This window comes from Alexandromys fortis, unplaced genomic scaffold (assembly GCF_014885135.2).
Source record: "Alexandromys fortis isolate MF-2015 unplaced genomic scaffold, M_Fortis_MF-2015_v1.1 scaffold_164, whole genome shotgun sequence".
NCBI lineage: Eukaryota > Metazoa > Chordata > Mammalia > Rodentia > Cricetidae > Alexandromys > Alexandromys fortis.
The window spans coordinates 2,072,043-2,088,803 of record NW_026068047.1 but is presented as its reverse complement, the minus strand read 5'-3'; the positions used below and the strand labels follow the sequence as shown (position 1 = coordinate 2,088,803).

Sequence of the window (16,761 nt, the reverse complement as noted above, 5' to 3'; positions counted from 1 at the left end):
CCTTGACCAGCCTTGATTAATCACACAGGGGTAAGAGAAGAAGCCTTCTGTTTCTCCATGTCTACCTATTCCCATACTAGTAAACCACACAGCATACACAGGAAACAAATTTGACACAGGGAAACATTCTCTAGGACACAGAATACTTGAGGGTGTCCCTCACCCTGCTCTGGTGTTAGAGGATTGTGAGTCTCAGAAGGATATTAAGAAAAAAGAACATGTTATCAGATAAAATATAACATGTACAACACCCAGAACTGTTTGGCAACTTTTTCCGGATTCGCCTATCATAAGAAAGAATAAATAATAAAAATCTTAAAATCTAGGTTCAATACTATTTCAGAATGTCAATACTTAAATCTATATCTATATCCATATATATATATACACACACACATACACATATACACACACATACATATTTGCCCACATATTACTTTCTTTATCTTAAGAGTTGTGAAGATTTTTCAAAGGCTAATGTTTGTGCAAACATTCTAAATTACAAAAGGCAACAATCCACTTAGGGAAGAACTATTAGCTCCAGTTATGAGGCCCCAAGGTCCTTGGAAACTCCTTCCATACACTCTGCATGGTCAAGAGCAGCTGGATAGAGAGGGAGTTAGGTGTCAGAAAGAATAAAGATGGCTTCTTCAGACCAGGGGCCAAGGCTGTATTCTCTCATCCAAGCATGAGCTCCAAAGAAGAACCACCTGAGCATCCTCAGAGAAGTCAAGACATAAGTTAGGAGGGAGGCAGAGTATGGATCGATAGCTCAATCTTTTATCCAAGCTTCTGCCAGGCTATGACTAGGATACACAGTGCTTAAGGCAGATGAAACCCAACTAAGACCATAACGGGAGTAGGCGAGAGGTGAGATTTTAGAGTTCCCCAGGAACCTTGAGGACCTCTGGTCAGTCTTGGTATGTACCAAGGAACACCAAATGCAGGTCTCTTTCCTGGGCACCATTTTGACTAAGGCGGTTTTGGCCGCAGGAAAACTGCATAGTCACTAATGGAATAAATGGCATCTTCATGACAATCAGTAATGGCAACTGTATCAATGAGCACAAGCCTGTAATATCATGCAGAGGCCACTCTGCCACAGCCATCTAGATCTTTAAAGATGGCACACAAATGCCTCTAGAAAAAAGACTCCCTGATGCCAAGTGCCTTTGGGAGATAGTAGTTCTTAAAATCCTCAACTAGCCAGGCCGCACCGCAGCACATCAAAGGTCCTACACAGCCTTTTTGTTTAAAAACATATGTGTGTAACTACAACCTTCCGGAGGCAATGTTATCTAGTGGTTAAGAGTGTGGTGCTGCAGAGCAAGGCTCGCCACTTCATGTGCCTCCATCATTACTTCCGCCGGCTGATCAAGTCCCTCTCTGGGGCTCAGCTTCTGTCTTCTGGAGCGGGAATAATAACGCGTCCTCCAAACAGTGCTGATTTGAAACTGAAATAAGCTAATGAATGCCAGCCATTTGAAACAGTACCTAGCTAGATACATTAGTCTTAAATGACTGATGTCAAGTTGTTTTTGTAAGACCTAATAATATCCTGTAGAACCTGTTTCCCGACGGAATGCAAGGACAGGAAACCCCTCTTGGTTGGGGATACAGCTCAGCTGGTAAAGGGATTGCCACATAATCATGAGGATCTGAGACTGATCCCCAGAACCCACATGGAAAAGCTGGGCATGGTGGTGTGTGCTTGTGCTCTCGGAGCTGGGGAGGAGTGGGCAGGAGAAGCCAGGCAGCCTATTTGTTAGCTCCAGGCCAATGAGACCCTATTTCTTTTCTTTCTTTCTTTCTTTCTTTTTCTTTCTTTCTTTCTTCCTTTCTTTCTTTGTTTTGTTTTGTTTTTAAGACAGGGTTTCTCTTTGTAACAGTTCTGGAACTCGCTTTGTAGACCAGGCTGGCCTCGAACTTACAGAGATCCACTTGCCTCTACCTCCAGAACATTGGGATTAATGACATGTGCCACCGCTGCCCAGAGAAGAACCCTATCTTAACAAGCAAGCGTTTATGTTTTTGTTTGTTTTGTTGGTTCGTGTGTGGGTATTCAGGGATGGGTCAGCAATTAAGAGCACGTGCTTCTCTGCCAGAGACTTTAATTCAGTTCCTAGCTCCCACATAAGTCAAATCACAACCACTGTTTACTCCAGCTACCGGGGCTCTGAGGCCAGAGTGGCCTCCGTGGGCACCACCTGTTACACACTCTCTCTCACACGTAAACATAAAGAAAAAACTTTAGTTTTTTAAAGTTAAAAAAAAAAAAAGGCAAAAGCAAGTTGAATGGCTCCTAAGAAATAATATCTGAGATTGACCTCCATGCGCATCTGCATAAACATTGCACGTGTTCACATCAGCACACACACACACACACACACACACACACACACACACACACACACACACTCACACGTGAGAATTCCTCTCCCTAGCCTCTGGAACTGAAAAGCAGCACAAACACGTCCATTGTAGTCTTACTATCACCTGCCTTTCCTGGGCGTGTCTACCTGTCTGCTAGAATTAAGACCATTGGAATAGCCAGTTCTACCAGCTGTCACAGGCTAGGATTCTGGACAAAAACTTCATGTATGGAAACCATCCATTCTTGCCCAGCATGGTTCCTCTTAAAGTTCTTCTGGAAGTCTCAGGTTTCAGCTAGTCAGGTCACCCTGAAGCACATGTGGAACTTCAGGCTAGGAGTCAGCACTGCCCATCCGCATGGCCATGGCACAGGCTGCCTCATCCCTGACCTCTGACCATGCAGGGTGGAATCACTAGCAGCAATGATGGCAGCAGCAGGTGGGCATTTACCTGCTCCACAGGAGTCCTCTGAAAGCCATCTGTCTCAGATTCTGGTACCCAAAGTTGGCTATTATGCACCTTTCCCTTGATGTGGTCCCACTGTCCATATGAGCCCAATCCTATAAACAGTGCTCTCTCTCTCTCTCTCTCTCTCTCTCTCTCTCTCTCTCTCTCTCTCCCTCCCTCCCTCCCTCCCTCTCTCCCCTCTCTCCACTATGTCTTACTACGTAGCCCTCAAACTCACAGAGATCAGCCTGCCTCACCTCCTGAGTGCTTGGGATTAAAGTTGTTGCCCCACTACAACTGACCCCTAACGCCTAAACAGCGCCTTTTACAGACTGAGATAGAACCCTTCATATTGTACAAAGCTTTATGCTGCAGATTCAATGCAGATGTCCATCAGTACTCAGCCTGGTCGACAAATCTCACGAACCGAGCACCGAGTCCAGCTCAGAGCAAGCAAAGAAGAGAATGCTGTACATAGACTACTGTGCTCTGCTTCCCTCTAGCCCAGCCTTCTGGATTTCTAGGATATCCCATACCCATGCTGATTGCAGGATACCTGTGCATCCAACCATCCCATGTTTTTTAACTGCTGTATACATCCAGGCTCTATGTTTTGTTGATACAAAACTGAACAAAACACACATTCCCCTTATATTATTTCTTTCCTCATCCCTATGACAGAATACCCGATAGAAATGACAATCACAAGGGAAGATTTACCTGGGCTCCTGGTAAGAAGGCTCAGTTCATCACAGTAGAGAAGGCATGGCTGGGCTCATGCCAGCGGGTGTGTGTGTGTGTGTGTGTGTGTGTGTGTGTGTGTGTGTGGTATAGCAAGCTGTTCACACCTCAGCCTATAGGAAGTGAAGAATGCAGGCTACAACCAGGGGCAGGCATAGCCTTCGAAGGCCTGCCCCCAGTAGCCCACTTTTGCTAAAGTATCTTCTCCTAAAAGGCTCCAAAACAGCATCACAAGTAGAGACCCAATGTTACAGAATAAGAGCCTCTAAGGCTGTTTTAGATTCAAACTATAACGCCCCCTGCTCTCACTCACATACATTTCAGTAGAGGAAAAACGAGTGCAATCACTTCACAGGGTGGCGGGGTTAAAAAATAATGGTGATGAGAAGGGAACTCAGGGAGAGGATCAGGTTAAGCTCTCGTGGGAGAAGACCCGAGCTCCTGGAGCTGAAACCGGAGAAAGACAGAGAGAACTAGCCATACTAGTTCATGCTAGAAGACCTGGCACAGAGTACGTTCCTAATAACAACAAGTACGCTGATGATGTGGCCAGAACCAGCCTGTGGAATCAGCTCATGTTCTTTTTAATCAGCAGGAAGCCACGGGAGACTTCTAAGTAGGGAGTGGTTATGCCCATGCTCTCTGGGGGCCTCCACAGTAACCAAGTGCAGGGATTCTCAGTGAAATCTGCATTCTGTTTGCAGATAACCACACTGGGGAGACCAAAGTGCTGTCACAGAGAGAGGGGAAGCTAGAATTCTGACACACAGAGAGAATTCACCTCAGCTCAGTCAGTACCTCGGCGGGGAAGTAAGGGGATGGAAAAGACGAGGATGGGTATCATAACCAGGGTCATTTTACTTTACAGCTCTTACTAAAACAGCACTCAGGATGTGTGGGAGAGCGAATTTCCAATTAAAACCAACCTCAAATGCAGGCAGAATTGGTGGCTCTTCTCTCAATTATCAGAAATGACTAAGTAGGTGTTACAAAGATGAAATGGAGAATACTTCTCTCCAACACTGCCAGAAGAGCCTTCCCTGTTTCCTCTGATGCATCATCATCTTTCTTGGGGTAAGGGCAGGGATGAGACTTCAGGAGATTTTGTTTGTAAGATTCTGCCAAGTGTGCCATGTTCTGTGACAAGCACTCAGCAAGGGAGAGTAACCAGGGGTGGGGTGGCCATGGGAGGGACTCGGCCGCTGATGACCTGACAGTGCTGGGGACTTTTCTCATTCGGGATGCCTCTGGTGGCTGGATGCCCTTCCGTGTGTCTATGTTTACATGATGCTGAGACGCCAACCTCAAAGGGTGAAAGTAGAGAAAGTATCTGTTTCTTCTCTCAAATGCCTCCTCCTCTGTTTATATAACTCCAATACCTCTAAGCTCTTGAAGACTACGTTATTCTCTCTTTACATCACACACAAGACTGTTCTATTCCCCACCCCCAATATGCCACAAAAATTCACAAGTGGAGACCATCACCCCAAATGGTACATGAGAGAGATAGAAGAAAATAAAATATAAATGCTGCTCCCCATGAAATAATGGCTAAGTTTCTTATACTTCTCTCCATAAAAGGTTGTGTTTGTATAAACGTTTGTATCACTCATTACACGGACTGATTACAGAATTTCAAATCACTTCAAATAAAGACTATTATTGCAAAGCGAGAGAGTGTGTGTGAACAACTTGGTAGAGACAGCCCACCTCTACCTACACTCACGCCCCTCACAGCCCTACAGCCAGCACTCAGTCAAGATGGGCAATGGGGAAGGCCAGCTTCAGACTGGTCTTCAGTCTGCAGCCCTCTGGCTCAGTTTCCCTCCTGCAGGAGAGGGTGTGCTTTAAAGTCCCTCTGAGAGTCTGGGACTAAAGCTGGTTAACATCTGTCGATCTTGACACTGTCCTAGAGTACACCAACAACCCTCCCTTCACAGGAACTGCCAACTCCACCTGCACTCCTCGGCACCGTGTGCCCCTTCCACCAGCATCTACAGCCTCAAGAGAGCATTTTTTCTATTGTCAAAGGCCAGAGAGATGCACTCAGTAGCTTTAGGTCACAACACAAGCTGTTACTTAATTCTCATTTGCCACTCATGTGACAGTTTGCTGGCTGCTAGGGAAGGAGTACTCCTGTTGTTCAGTCTACATGAGCAGCAGAGAACTATACAAATTAGTACCCATGGAGGGGGAAAGGACTAAGGGAGGGCTGAGGAGAGAGAACGGTGCTGGGAAGCGTTCTTCATCTTTACTGAACACTTAGTCAGCATCTAACTTCAAGCTTATCATAACAAAGCCACTAAAAATGACTTGACGTTTTTTGCTCTCAATCAAAACTGTGAGAAAGGAAGTGGCATTCACAGGCCCCTTGGCCAGATCTTTCAGCCATTTCTCTTGAGAAAGAGAAGATGGAGGCTGTAGGGACTTTGGCCCCCTAGGAGTTGAAACAGGACACACTAGACACCAAATTTCCAGCACAAAGGAGATTTATCTCCCAGAGGGGCAGAAGGGGTGGGGAGTAGAGCTGCAAAGGCAGAAAGCAGTAGCAGCAGGGGCAAGCAGGGGCTTTTCTGCAGGAGTGGGCTTTTAGGGAGAAAAGGGGGAGTCTGTATTTGAGTTGATAGATCCTGATTGGACATACTAGTCAAACAATGAATTTTAAAGCCAGGCAGTGGGGTGCACGCCTTTAATCCCAGCACTCTGGAGGCAGGATCAGGCAGATCTCTGTGAGTTCGAGGTCAGCCTGGTCTACAAGAGCTAGTTCCAGGATAGCTGGTGCTGTAACAAATTTTGATTGTTGGATCTCAGTGTTTTGTCTCAGGAATGAGTCGGTGGTCAAATAAGGGAATAGACCTTGGGGCTAGCTGCAAGAATGTAATGTAATGGCTTTTAGCAAGGAGAGGGAAATGGGGAAGGGCAATACCTGCCTGTACCATGTTGTTTGCCAAGCTCAGGTCTGTTAGGGAAGCCTTCAGGGGTTAGGACCTGGAGTTAGAGAGCTATGGGTTCTGCCATTGCTAGATAATCCTCGAGTTCCAAGACTACGTGTTCATGTACTGAAGAGAACACTGCGGTGCTTGCATCAAGCTCCTTAGTATCGTCATATGAAACTGTGTTTCCTCATGGTTTGCTTCCTGTGAATGACGGGATCCCTGAAAAGCATCTTAGTTACAGAGCTGTTCCTTACCTTAAAGGAATTCATTTGGCGAAGGGACAGAGGCAGTGAAGCGTTGCTCCTCGACAGTATCAACAGCAGTTCCAAGCAGGTTGCAGAGGGCAGGGTTAAAGGGTGGACGCTGATGTCACTTTCCCATGCGCTGGCAAGCCTGAAACACACAGATATGTTAACTTCCATAAATGCATGGTCAGAATTACTCTACAAATTATGACATAGAGGAAAACTCATTTGTGTGTGTGTGTGTGTGAATATGTGTGTGGAGAATATATAAAGGTAGAATTAAAAACATATCAAAAATTCACAAGGCAAGTGCCAAGCCTGAGAACTTGAGAAAGATCCCCACATGGTGAAAAGAAAGAAGTGACTCCTGCAGGTTATCCTGTGACCTCCAGCGTGTGCTGTGCCATGCATGCATGCATAAACACACACAAACAAAAAAAAAACCCACACAGAATAAACTTTTTATATTTACAAGGTAAATGTCCAAGACATTTTTATGCTGTTCCTGGCATAAAAGAGACAGATTACTTGTTTTTCAGTAATCAAAGTATAATAGTCATATGACATGTAGGCCCATTGGAGTGAAGCCTGCTGGGAAGAGAGGGGTCATGGTATTTCATCTATTTGAATAAATAAAGCTTCCCTGAAGACCAGAAAGCAAAACAGCCACACCAGTCAACCATACAGGCCAGCCAGTGGTGGCACACACCTTTAATCCCAGCAGCCACACTAGTTAGCCATAGAGGCCAGGCGGTGGTGGTGCATGCCTTCAATCCCAGCACTAGAGAGGAATGTAAGACAGGATGAGACAGGAACTTGCTCTCTTCCAGTCTGAAGATTTCACAGAGGGAAGAGCTCTCTAGTGGTTGGTTGCTTTGCTTTTCTGATCTTCAGGTTGAACTCCAATCTATCTCTGGGTTTTTATTATTTGTGCTACGGGGTGGGGGGCAGTAACAGCTAACATATTAAATGCTTCCCATGTTCCACATGCTTTCCCCACACACAGAATGCTGTGATGACCCTTCAGCCACCTGCACAAGAGCTGCCACCTCCATTTTATAGATGTGGAAACATTCTTAGTGTGGAGGACTTAGGAAACATCTGGGTCGGTGATTTTCAAACTTTTAAAGGGTTAGGATCCTTTTGTTCAAAAGTCTTGCAACGGGCCAACTGTCATGCAAATAAAAGCAAAGGGGCTGTTTGAAGAGGTTGGACGGGCAGGATGCTGCCCTTTATCCTTCACAGGGGCTTTTGAAGAGGCTCTGTGAGGCTCTGTGCAATCTGCGGGGCCCATCTGAGAACTCTTTCATGTGCGAGAGCAGGAAGCCGAGCGCTGACACTAGATAAGGCAAGAGGCGCTGTATGAGATGAGGCAGCCAGCCGTGGAGAGAGCGGTAAGGCTGCCTCCGGAGCCCCGACTTGCAGCTTCCCATTTAGTGATAAAAATCCAGGAGACAATGATGAGAAAACAATACAGGAGCAGTCGCTTTTGCTTTTGTTTGCTTGAGGATTCCGGGTGTGATGCCTGCTAGAGCGCTTTGCCACCATTCTCAGTCTTAAAGAAAATCACATATAAAACATATACTGTGTAGACATTTACTTTGTAAACAGATGTATTCCTTTGGCATTTTTTCTGAAGCTTAACCTCTGTAAGTCTCACTTTATACACACCAGCGGTAACTGGGAGCAGCTTGGGGAGCACTGGTGGCTGAGGCATGACCAACGTCAACATTGTGGCGGTGAGTCGCGATGAGGATTTAACTCTATCACCGAGCCTTTATTCTGCTCATCCATTTTTGCTGTGGGTGGCAGAGCTAACTCTGCTAACTGGGTGGATGAGAATAGACTGCACTCATTCTCCTATATAAGACCCAGCTTCAGCAAGGATGTGTTTGAATGAATTCTCTGTGCTCCGGAGATTGTTAGTCTATATTGACTGGCTCTGCTATTCTTTCTGCTTTTGCTTATTATTTTGCATACTCAATATTTCTCTGAAATAGAAATAATGATGCTACCTTTTCAAAAAGTGAAACTTAGGTATAGTCCTGCGGCTCCAGGCTCACTCTCCACCCCTCTCTTTCTGCCTTCCTCAAGCCACCCTTCCTGTCCTGTACAGCACTAAACTATATACTCTGGCCAGTGGAGGAACCTTCTAGGTCCAGACAGTAGATATTCTTCCAGTGGGCTTGAACTCCTCCTAAAGGATGCGCACAATGTCATTTCCTCGGAGAGACCCTGTTTCTCATTGCCTAATGGCACACTTCTATCTGTCACAGCACTTACCACCGCCTTAGCGGTGTTCTTATTTGGAATATGTCACCATCTCCCCCCCTCAAGGACTAGGCTTAAACATGAATGGAGTCCTCTTACTCTGCAGTCTTATTTGGAGATAAAGATTAGGAAGTTGCCTCAAAGCTGCTTCTTTGACATACACCCTTAGTTTTGTTTTTCAGTTCTGGGGAATCAAACATATGGTCTGTGCACACTGAGTAAGCACTTGACCACTGTGCTACATCCCCGTTCCCACTCGCAATATCATCACCTTTTAAGGCATAACTGAAATGCCCGGGGCTGGAGAGATGGCTCAGAGGTTAAGAGCACTGCCTGCGCTTCCAAAGGTCCTGAGTTCAATTCCCAGCAACCACATGGTGGCTCACAACCATCTGTAATGAGGTCCAGTGCCCTCTTCTGGCCTTCAGGCATACACACAAATAGAATATTGTATACATAATAAATAAATTTTTTTAAAAAAAGAAATGCCCCCCCCCACTCACAACTGTACATTTAAAAACAATTTAAGTGCTCAGAATTTATACTTTCAAACCTACCACTCACAACTGGACTCATGGAAGCTATTTACATTTTGAAATGTTTAAATGTATAGCAAAAATATTTGTTTCAAACCCACATCTTATTAAAAGCCACATGACACTTCCTAAGCATGTGAATATCACTTGGAGCTCTTCAGTGAGCTCTGACACCTAACCCAGGCTAGCCATAGGCCTTTAAGAAGGGTTTCTTATACAAATCAAAACAATTCTGAGATTCCATCTCACACCTGTAAGAATGGCCAAGATAAAAAACACTGATGACAGCTTATGTTGGAGAGGTTGTGGGGAAAAGGGAACACTTCTGCATAGCTGGTGGCAATGCAAGCTGGTACAGCTCCTTTGGATGTCAGTGTGACAATTTCTCAGAAAATAAGGAAACAGCCTTCCTCAAGACCCAGTAATATCACTTTTGGGTATATATCCAAAGGATGCTCAACAGTGCCACAAAGACATGTGCTCAACTATGTTCATAGCAGCTTGTTTGCCATAGCCAGAACCTGGAAACAACATAAATGCCCCTCAATCAAAGAATGGATAAGGAAAATGTGGTACACTTACACAATGGAGTACTACACAGCAGAAAAAAATAACGACACCTTGAATTTTGCAGGAAAATGGATGGAGCTAGAAAACATCATTTTGAGTGAGGTAACCCAGACACAGAAAGACAATTATCACATGTACTCACTCATATGTGGTTTTTAAACATGAAGCAAAGGAAACCAGCCTACAAACCACAATTCCAGAGAACTTAGACAACAATGCAGACACTAAGAGAGGCTTACCTAGATCTAATCTACATGGGAAGTTGAAAGTAGAAAAAGACAAGATCTCCTGAGTAAATTGGGAGCATGGGGACCTTGGGGGAGGGTTGAAGGGGGGAAGGGAAAGGCAGGGAGGGGAGCAAAGAAAAATGTAGAGCTCAATAAAAATCAATACAAAAGTGAAAAAAAAGAATAAAAAAGTTTCTTGACTGAAATGAGCATTGCTGGAGCCTGCTGTACTGTGGGAGAGCACATTCAATGCAAGACCACTTTCTTGTCATTTTCCATTCCCTTTGTGGCAGTAATATTTTTGCAAGTCGAGCAGAAAATAAATATACAAATGAATATTTTAAGAGTTGTCTGGATTTATTATGGTTGTAAGACGTTCTCTACAATGTGTGCTTAAATTTTATAAGTGCAGACCTTAGGTTTCTTCCATCATTTATCCTGTGCCTAACAACACATCCAGACAACAAGCCAGGCATATTGACTGTATCTGTTGTCTCATTTCCTAGAGGGGCCCTGACTGGCAGACACTGTTCATTCCAACAGTCAGAAAGCTTATATGATTGTCACCAGCACCACATGGTGAGTGAAATTGGTGGGACCAGAGTAGTCGGCTTGGCTTGAATTCAAAGCAAATGACGTCCCCATCACTCTACATGGGCATCTGAGGATGGTCTGGTGATTGTCATCCTCTCCATGTAGAAAGATGCAGACCCTTGGCAACTGGATGTGCTGATGCCCATCCCTCCGGACACCAACGTTTTAGCTTATAATGTATGGCGCTCAGTATATTTTCACTCTTTTATAAGAAGTTATTTTTATCTTTCTCAAGATATTACTTTATTAATAAAGTATTCCAAAATTTGAATTAAAAAGGTAATAGGACACACACAGGCAAATATTCATATTGGATGAACATATCTCTAGCTCAGGTAAAAAAGGAAACAGTACGGCACGCCAATGGCTATTTTCCTTAGAGGGAAATAACTGTCATTTTGTTCTCCTTCATATCTGCCCAGAAATCAGCTATTTTCATGATGCCGCTATCAATTCTGGTATAGACAAAGGCATGTTTCAATGTTGAGTAAAGGTTCCAACATTCTAAACGGCTGTGGTGGGAACCATTGAAAAGGACATTCAAACAAAAATGAAAAACTTTAGCACTGCCTTATCATTCACCAGCAAGTCATTCTGACTAAGCACACTACAGTAAGGGTACTTCAGAAAACCCTGTTAGTTCTTGATTCACGTAATAATGTGTGAGAACAATACCTCATGTACTATGCTACAGCAATACTTTATGTACTAGGTTACAACAATGCCTCATGTAATATGTTACAGCAATACCTCATGTACTATCTTACAACAATACCTCATGTACTATGGTACAGCAATACTTCGTGTACTATGTTGCAGCAATACCTCATATAATATGATACAGCGTTGTGATTTACACTCCTATACTGATAGTGGCAAGAGTTCCATGGAAAAGCAGTTACCCATGGCTCTATGTGATTATAAACATTTGCATGGTTTTAACCCGGCTCTTCAGACATCCTGTGAGTTAGCAGCTTTCCTTACTGAACCCATGAAGGGAAAGCCTACTGTCCTGATCCGAGTCGGGAAGTGATGGAAAGACACACAAGCACGACCCTTTCCAGCCAAACCCCATATTCTGTGCTCTACCATAGCAACTATACTATATATGATGCGGTTGCTTCCACCCCAAAAGACTGTAACCCCAAAGATCAACACACACTAACCTTCAGGTATCCTTAACCCCTCACTGTAAGCAATGTGAATAAACTTATAAATACAATTAGACCAAGAAGCCAGACTTAAGCTGGATCTGGTTTTTCATACTCCACCTGACCCAACAACTAGTCCTACAGCACGTTACCTGTCAATGCTAAAATTTACCAAATGCCTTTAATTTTAATCATTCCAAATATCATTTTAATCGCATTAGTGCACAGACAAAGCATTACATGAAAAATAAAAGCGGTTGTTTAGGAGAGTAAGAGTTCTGGCTATCTTTCCTCTAAATCTCTAGATAATATTTTCACAGCCTTTTTTCAATTAAGGAAGCAGTGTGGGGGTGGCAGAGAGAAGAGGAGACAGGACAGATGCACAAAAGAGGGGAAGACGTCGGGCCATGCTTAACATCCAGTGTACGTTAAAGCAATCACCAGTTACATTACACAGATTTTCAGACACATGTTGACGAAGCTGAGGTGTCACTTGTGGCTATCTACCCGTGACTCAAACTCTGGCACTAATATCTGCTCATGAAGAAGATCAAAGCCTCTTGTGAAACACAAGGCAGAACCTGGCTTACTTCTGGCATTTCCTGCAGAGCATCGTAACTATTAGATGGGAATCAGTCTTTCTCCTCAGAATCAACAGGAAAGACACTTCAAAGGGAACAAGGAACCAAACACCAGTCGAAAGTTATTTCTGTGACTTTTAAGCACTGGGAAGGAAAAGCTTTCCTAAGAGACCAGAACTGTCAGTTGGGTGACCTGGGTCTGAGAGACTAAAATGCAAGCTGAGGACACACGGTCCACTTTTCTAAACCTTTGCATCAGGAAAATCCCCAGAGTCATAACTATTCTGAGACAACAAGGAGGGGAGAAAATGTCATGCTTTCCCTTCCAACAGAAATGGTGGTATTGAGAACAAACAAGCCAATCGATATCAAGAAAATAACCCAGAAAAATAGAAGGTGGAAGCACGGAAGCTGTTCAGTGCAATGTAAACTGGGCTGACAGAGAAGACATAGAAGTGTGGTGTAAAATGTTCAACATATGGTATGAGACAAAGAGATAATAAGACGAAAGATGTTAACATCGATCTCTTATCTCTAGCACTTTTGTAGATGAGATGGCCCCTTTAATGCTAGAACCAAAGACAACAGTGTATAAGAGATATCTAAACAAAATGTTTTTCATGCCTGTAGATGCCAGAAACTCACCTGATAAACTATAATCATGGTAAGTCCCTGACTTAATCCCACAATGTAAGAAACCAGGCATGGGACCACAACTGGGCCATAGAATCACGAACATAAACCTGTTTGATATATAAGTTGTCCAAACAAACAAACTTTAGAACTTCTTTCGAGGACACAACACAGCAAAATAAGTCAATGGACTGCTGCTATGATTCTGATTAGTCATGCTGACACCACTACCCTCACTAAATCGTACTAGTCCACGCATATCCACAGTCCCGGACTCCACCCCAGGTCTGAAACTCGAGCACTTGGAAGGTAGAGAAGGAAGAAATGAAAGTTGAAAGTCATCCTTGGCTATACAGAGTCCAAAGCCAGCCAGGGCTACATGAAGCAATGATAGAGAGGAGGAGAGGGAGAAACAGAAAGACAAAGATAGAGAACCAACTCATAAAAACAGACAATAAATATATGTACCTAAAACATTTTAAATATAATTTATTAAGTAATAAACAATATCCACATGAATTTTTTTATGGAAAATTTGGAGAAAAACTTGATTAAAAAATCATACTAATTATCTAAACTAAAAGACTGTTGAAAACCAGAATGTGGGTACATGATTCTTGAAAGTTCTCCTTTTCAATCTGCCAGGAAGACCTATGGCCTTGTGAAGGGAAACCTCCCACATATCAAAAAGTTCAGGAGAGGACTAAGAGAGCTTCCCAAGATGCAGGAAAGCCTGGCAAGATCCTCAGCACAGCCCAAACCCAGCATTACACCTGCCCTCTCGACACTCTGGGGTGGAGGGATGGGGATAAGAATATCAAGGTCTTCCTCAGCTATACAGCCTAAGCTAGGAGAAACCCCGTCTTAAAAAAAAAGTTCCAGGGAGACAGTTCTGCTTTAAATAATGTATTAATGGGGAGGAGAGATGGCTCAGCAGCTAAGAGCACTAGTTTGCCCTTGCAAAGGACCTGGGTTCAATTCCTACCACCCCCATGCTTAGATGAGTCATAACCACTCATAACTCTAGGGAATCCAGTGCCCTCTTCTGACCTTTATGGGCAATGCATGCACATGGCGCACATACATACATAAAGGTAAAACATTCATACAAATAAAGTAGATAAATGTAAAAAACATACCAATAAATCCATCTCAAAATTAACTTTTTAATTTTTGCCCAGAAATTGAGATTTTGCTTGTTAAAAATAATCACACTGTTGCAAGATACCAGTTGTTGGGAAAACAAGAATATACTTAAAGCCAAACAACCAAAAACACACAAAACAACAACAAAATCTAGAGCACTCCAAATATATTCCTTTGGCTTATTAATAGGTTTTATTTGGAGACTCAGAAGTGGGTCTTACAATGTAACCCGTGCTGGTCTCAAAATCACTGTAGTTCTTAAGTGCTGGGTTTACAGATGTGAGGTCTTGCGGATTGAACCTAGGGTTTTGTGTATAATATGTAAGTACTCTGCCAACTGAGCTACTTTAAAGAGAATCTAGTCTATGAACAAGCCTCTCCGAAATTTCCTAATTGGAGTAATATCACTGAGAACATAGAATTGGAAGCCCATTTAAAGAGGCCAGCTGCTCCCTTAGAGAAAAACAAAAACCCTTTGTGTCATACAAATTTTCAAACACACAAAAGTAAGAGGCAAGTCTAGCCAGCTCATGCACATGAAACTGAGAAAAACACGGAGCAAGCCCTGTAGACTAACCCACTCCATCTGCTCTTAATGTCTGGTTTTTAGTGGATTCTAAAAACCAGTGAGTTACAGGCATCAAGGGCATCTCTGCCAGGCACCAACCACCACAGGAAAGCTCATTTGTGCTTGTGCAAACCGATGGAGCTCTCCTAATCTCCAGTCACCTTTCTCAGTGCCTGTCCCATAAAGATCCCCAGGCCCTACCTTTGGACAGGTGAATTGGACACGGGCCCTCCTATCGTTACAAACTTTCCTTTTGTAAAATTCATTTTCCCCCCATGATTGACTCATTATGTGGCAGGCAGGGTTTAGTAGCATTTCCAACAACCAACTTCAAACCCTCTGTTCTAAACAGTCTAGAAAATAATCTACAAAAGCTGTACTTTTGGTTCTGAATGAGCCCATTTATTACTTACATAGGAAGCCAAAAGTATAAGAATAAGTTGTTAGAAGCAGAGAGACAGCAAAACAACTTTAAATTGGGTGCTTAAAACATCCAAAGGGAAGGAGTGGAGCAGCTCAACAAAAGGCAACATCATCAAACCAGGGACTGAAAAAAGCCCAGCAGAAGTCAACAGGGGAACGGCAGAGTTCCTGACTGAGAGTGCCCCGACGGATCAGGGTGTCCTTGCCAATAAGACTTCCAAGTGAAAGAACAAACAGCAGTAGCTAAAAAACATCATCAATGTGGGTACTTACTAGCACCCAGCAGAGACTGACTCTAGGCAGTCCGAGAGTCCTAGGCAGACTTTTCTCCATCCTTTACATGGACGAGTTCCACCTTGTCTCTCCCACAGTAGACATTTTTAGTCTGGGATAAGCACAGCCACTTTAAATGGAAGTTTACCTGACGATTATTGTTCATTCTTTTTTTTTTTTTTTTTTTGGTTTTTCGAGACAGGGTTTCTCTGTGTGTCCCTGGCTTTCCTAGAACTCACTCTATGTTTGTTCCCGGCCGCCCGGCTAGCTTAGACCTGAAATAATCACACAGAAACTGTATCGATCCCAAATGCTGGGACTGAAGGCATGCACCACCAATGCCTGGCTTGACAATGTTTTTAAAACCCTTAGTTGCTTGCTGTTTTCCCCTTTCCTTGTTACAGAGTCGGACCAGCCTGTCCCAGACAGGGAATACTGGAGGATATCGGAAATAAACGTGTTGGAGTCTGGGACAGGGGACCCTTTTGACAACTCACCAATATAATGTACATTACACCATTATTCTCTCAGAACTAACTTGGTTTCACCAACATCCCTACATGCCGCCATTATGTCCTGAATTACTCTGGGGGAGATTGCAGACAACAGATCTTCAAAAAAAAATGTTCCTTTCTTTGAAAAGGCACCCACCATATAATTTATTCAACTTCACAAAAAGGAAATAATTCACTATTATAATCAGTGTTTAAATGGCTCCAATTGATTTATTAATATGTCTACAGTTTGAGTGTAGACTAAAATACACTGCAACAGGTTGACAACATATCTTAAGTCACTGGCAAACTGTGCACCGTCTACTGCATGACTGCGTCAGCGTGAAGGGTTCAGAGTGGGTAAGTGCATAGAGACAAAGGAGATCAGAGTGGGTAAGTGCATAGAGACAAAGGAGATCAGAGGCTTCCAGTGACAGAGGACAAAGCCATGGGCCAGGACTTCACTGAAAGATCAGACAGTGGTGGTTTTACAGCTTCCAGAATATACCAAAACCCACTGAACTGTACCTTTAAAAAAATAATTCTGTGATA

At 43.5% G+C, this 16,761-nt stretch overlaps 1 protein-coding gene across 1 annotated transcript in view; it reads right to left on the bottom strand.

Moving 5' to 3' along the window:
* Positions 1–16,761, bottom strand: part of Ube3d (ubiquitin protein ligase E3D) — a 139,011-nt gene that overhangs the window by 53,307 nt on the left and 68,943 nt on the right. Inside the window, exon 9 of the mRNA XM_050118928.1 lies at positions 6,752–6,890. Coding sequence (XP_049974885.1) covers positions 6,752–6,890 — 139 coding nt within the window. The remainder of the gene's footprint in view (positions 1–6,751; positions 6,891–16,761) is intronic.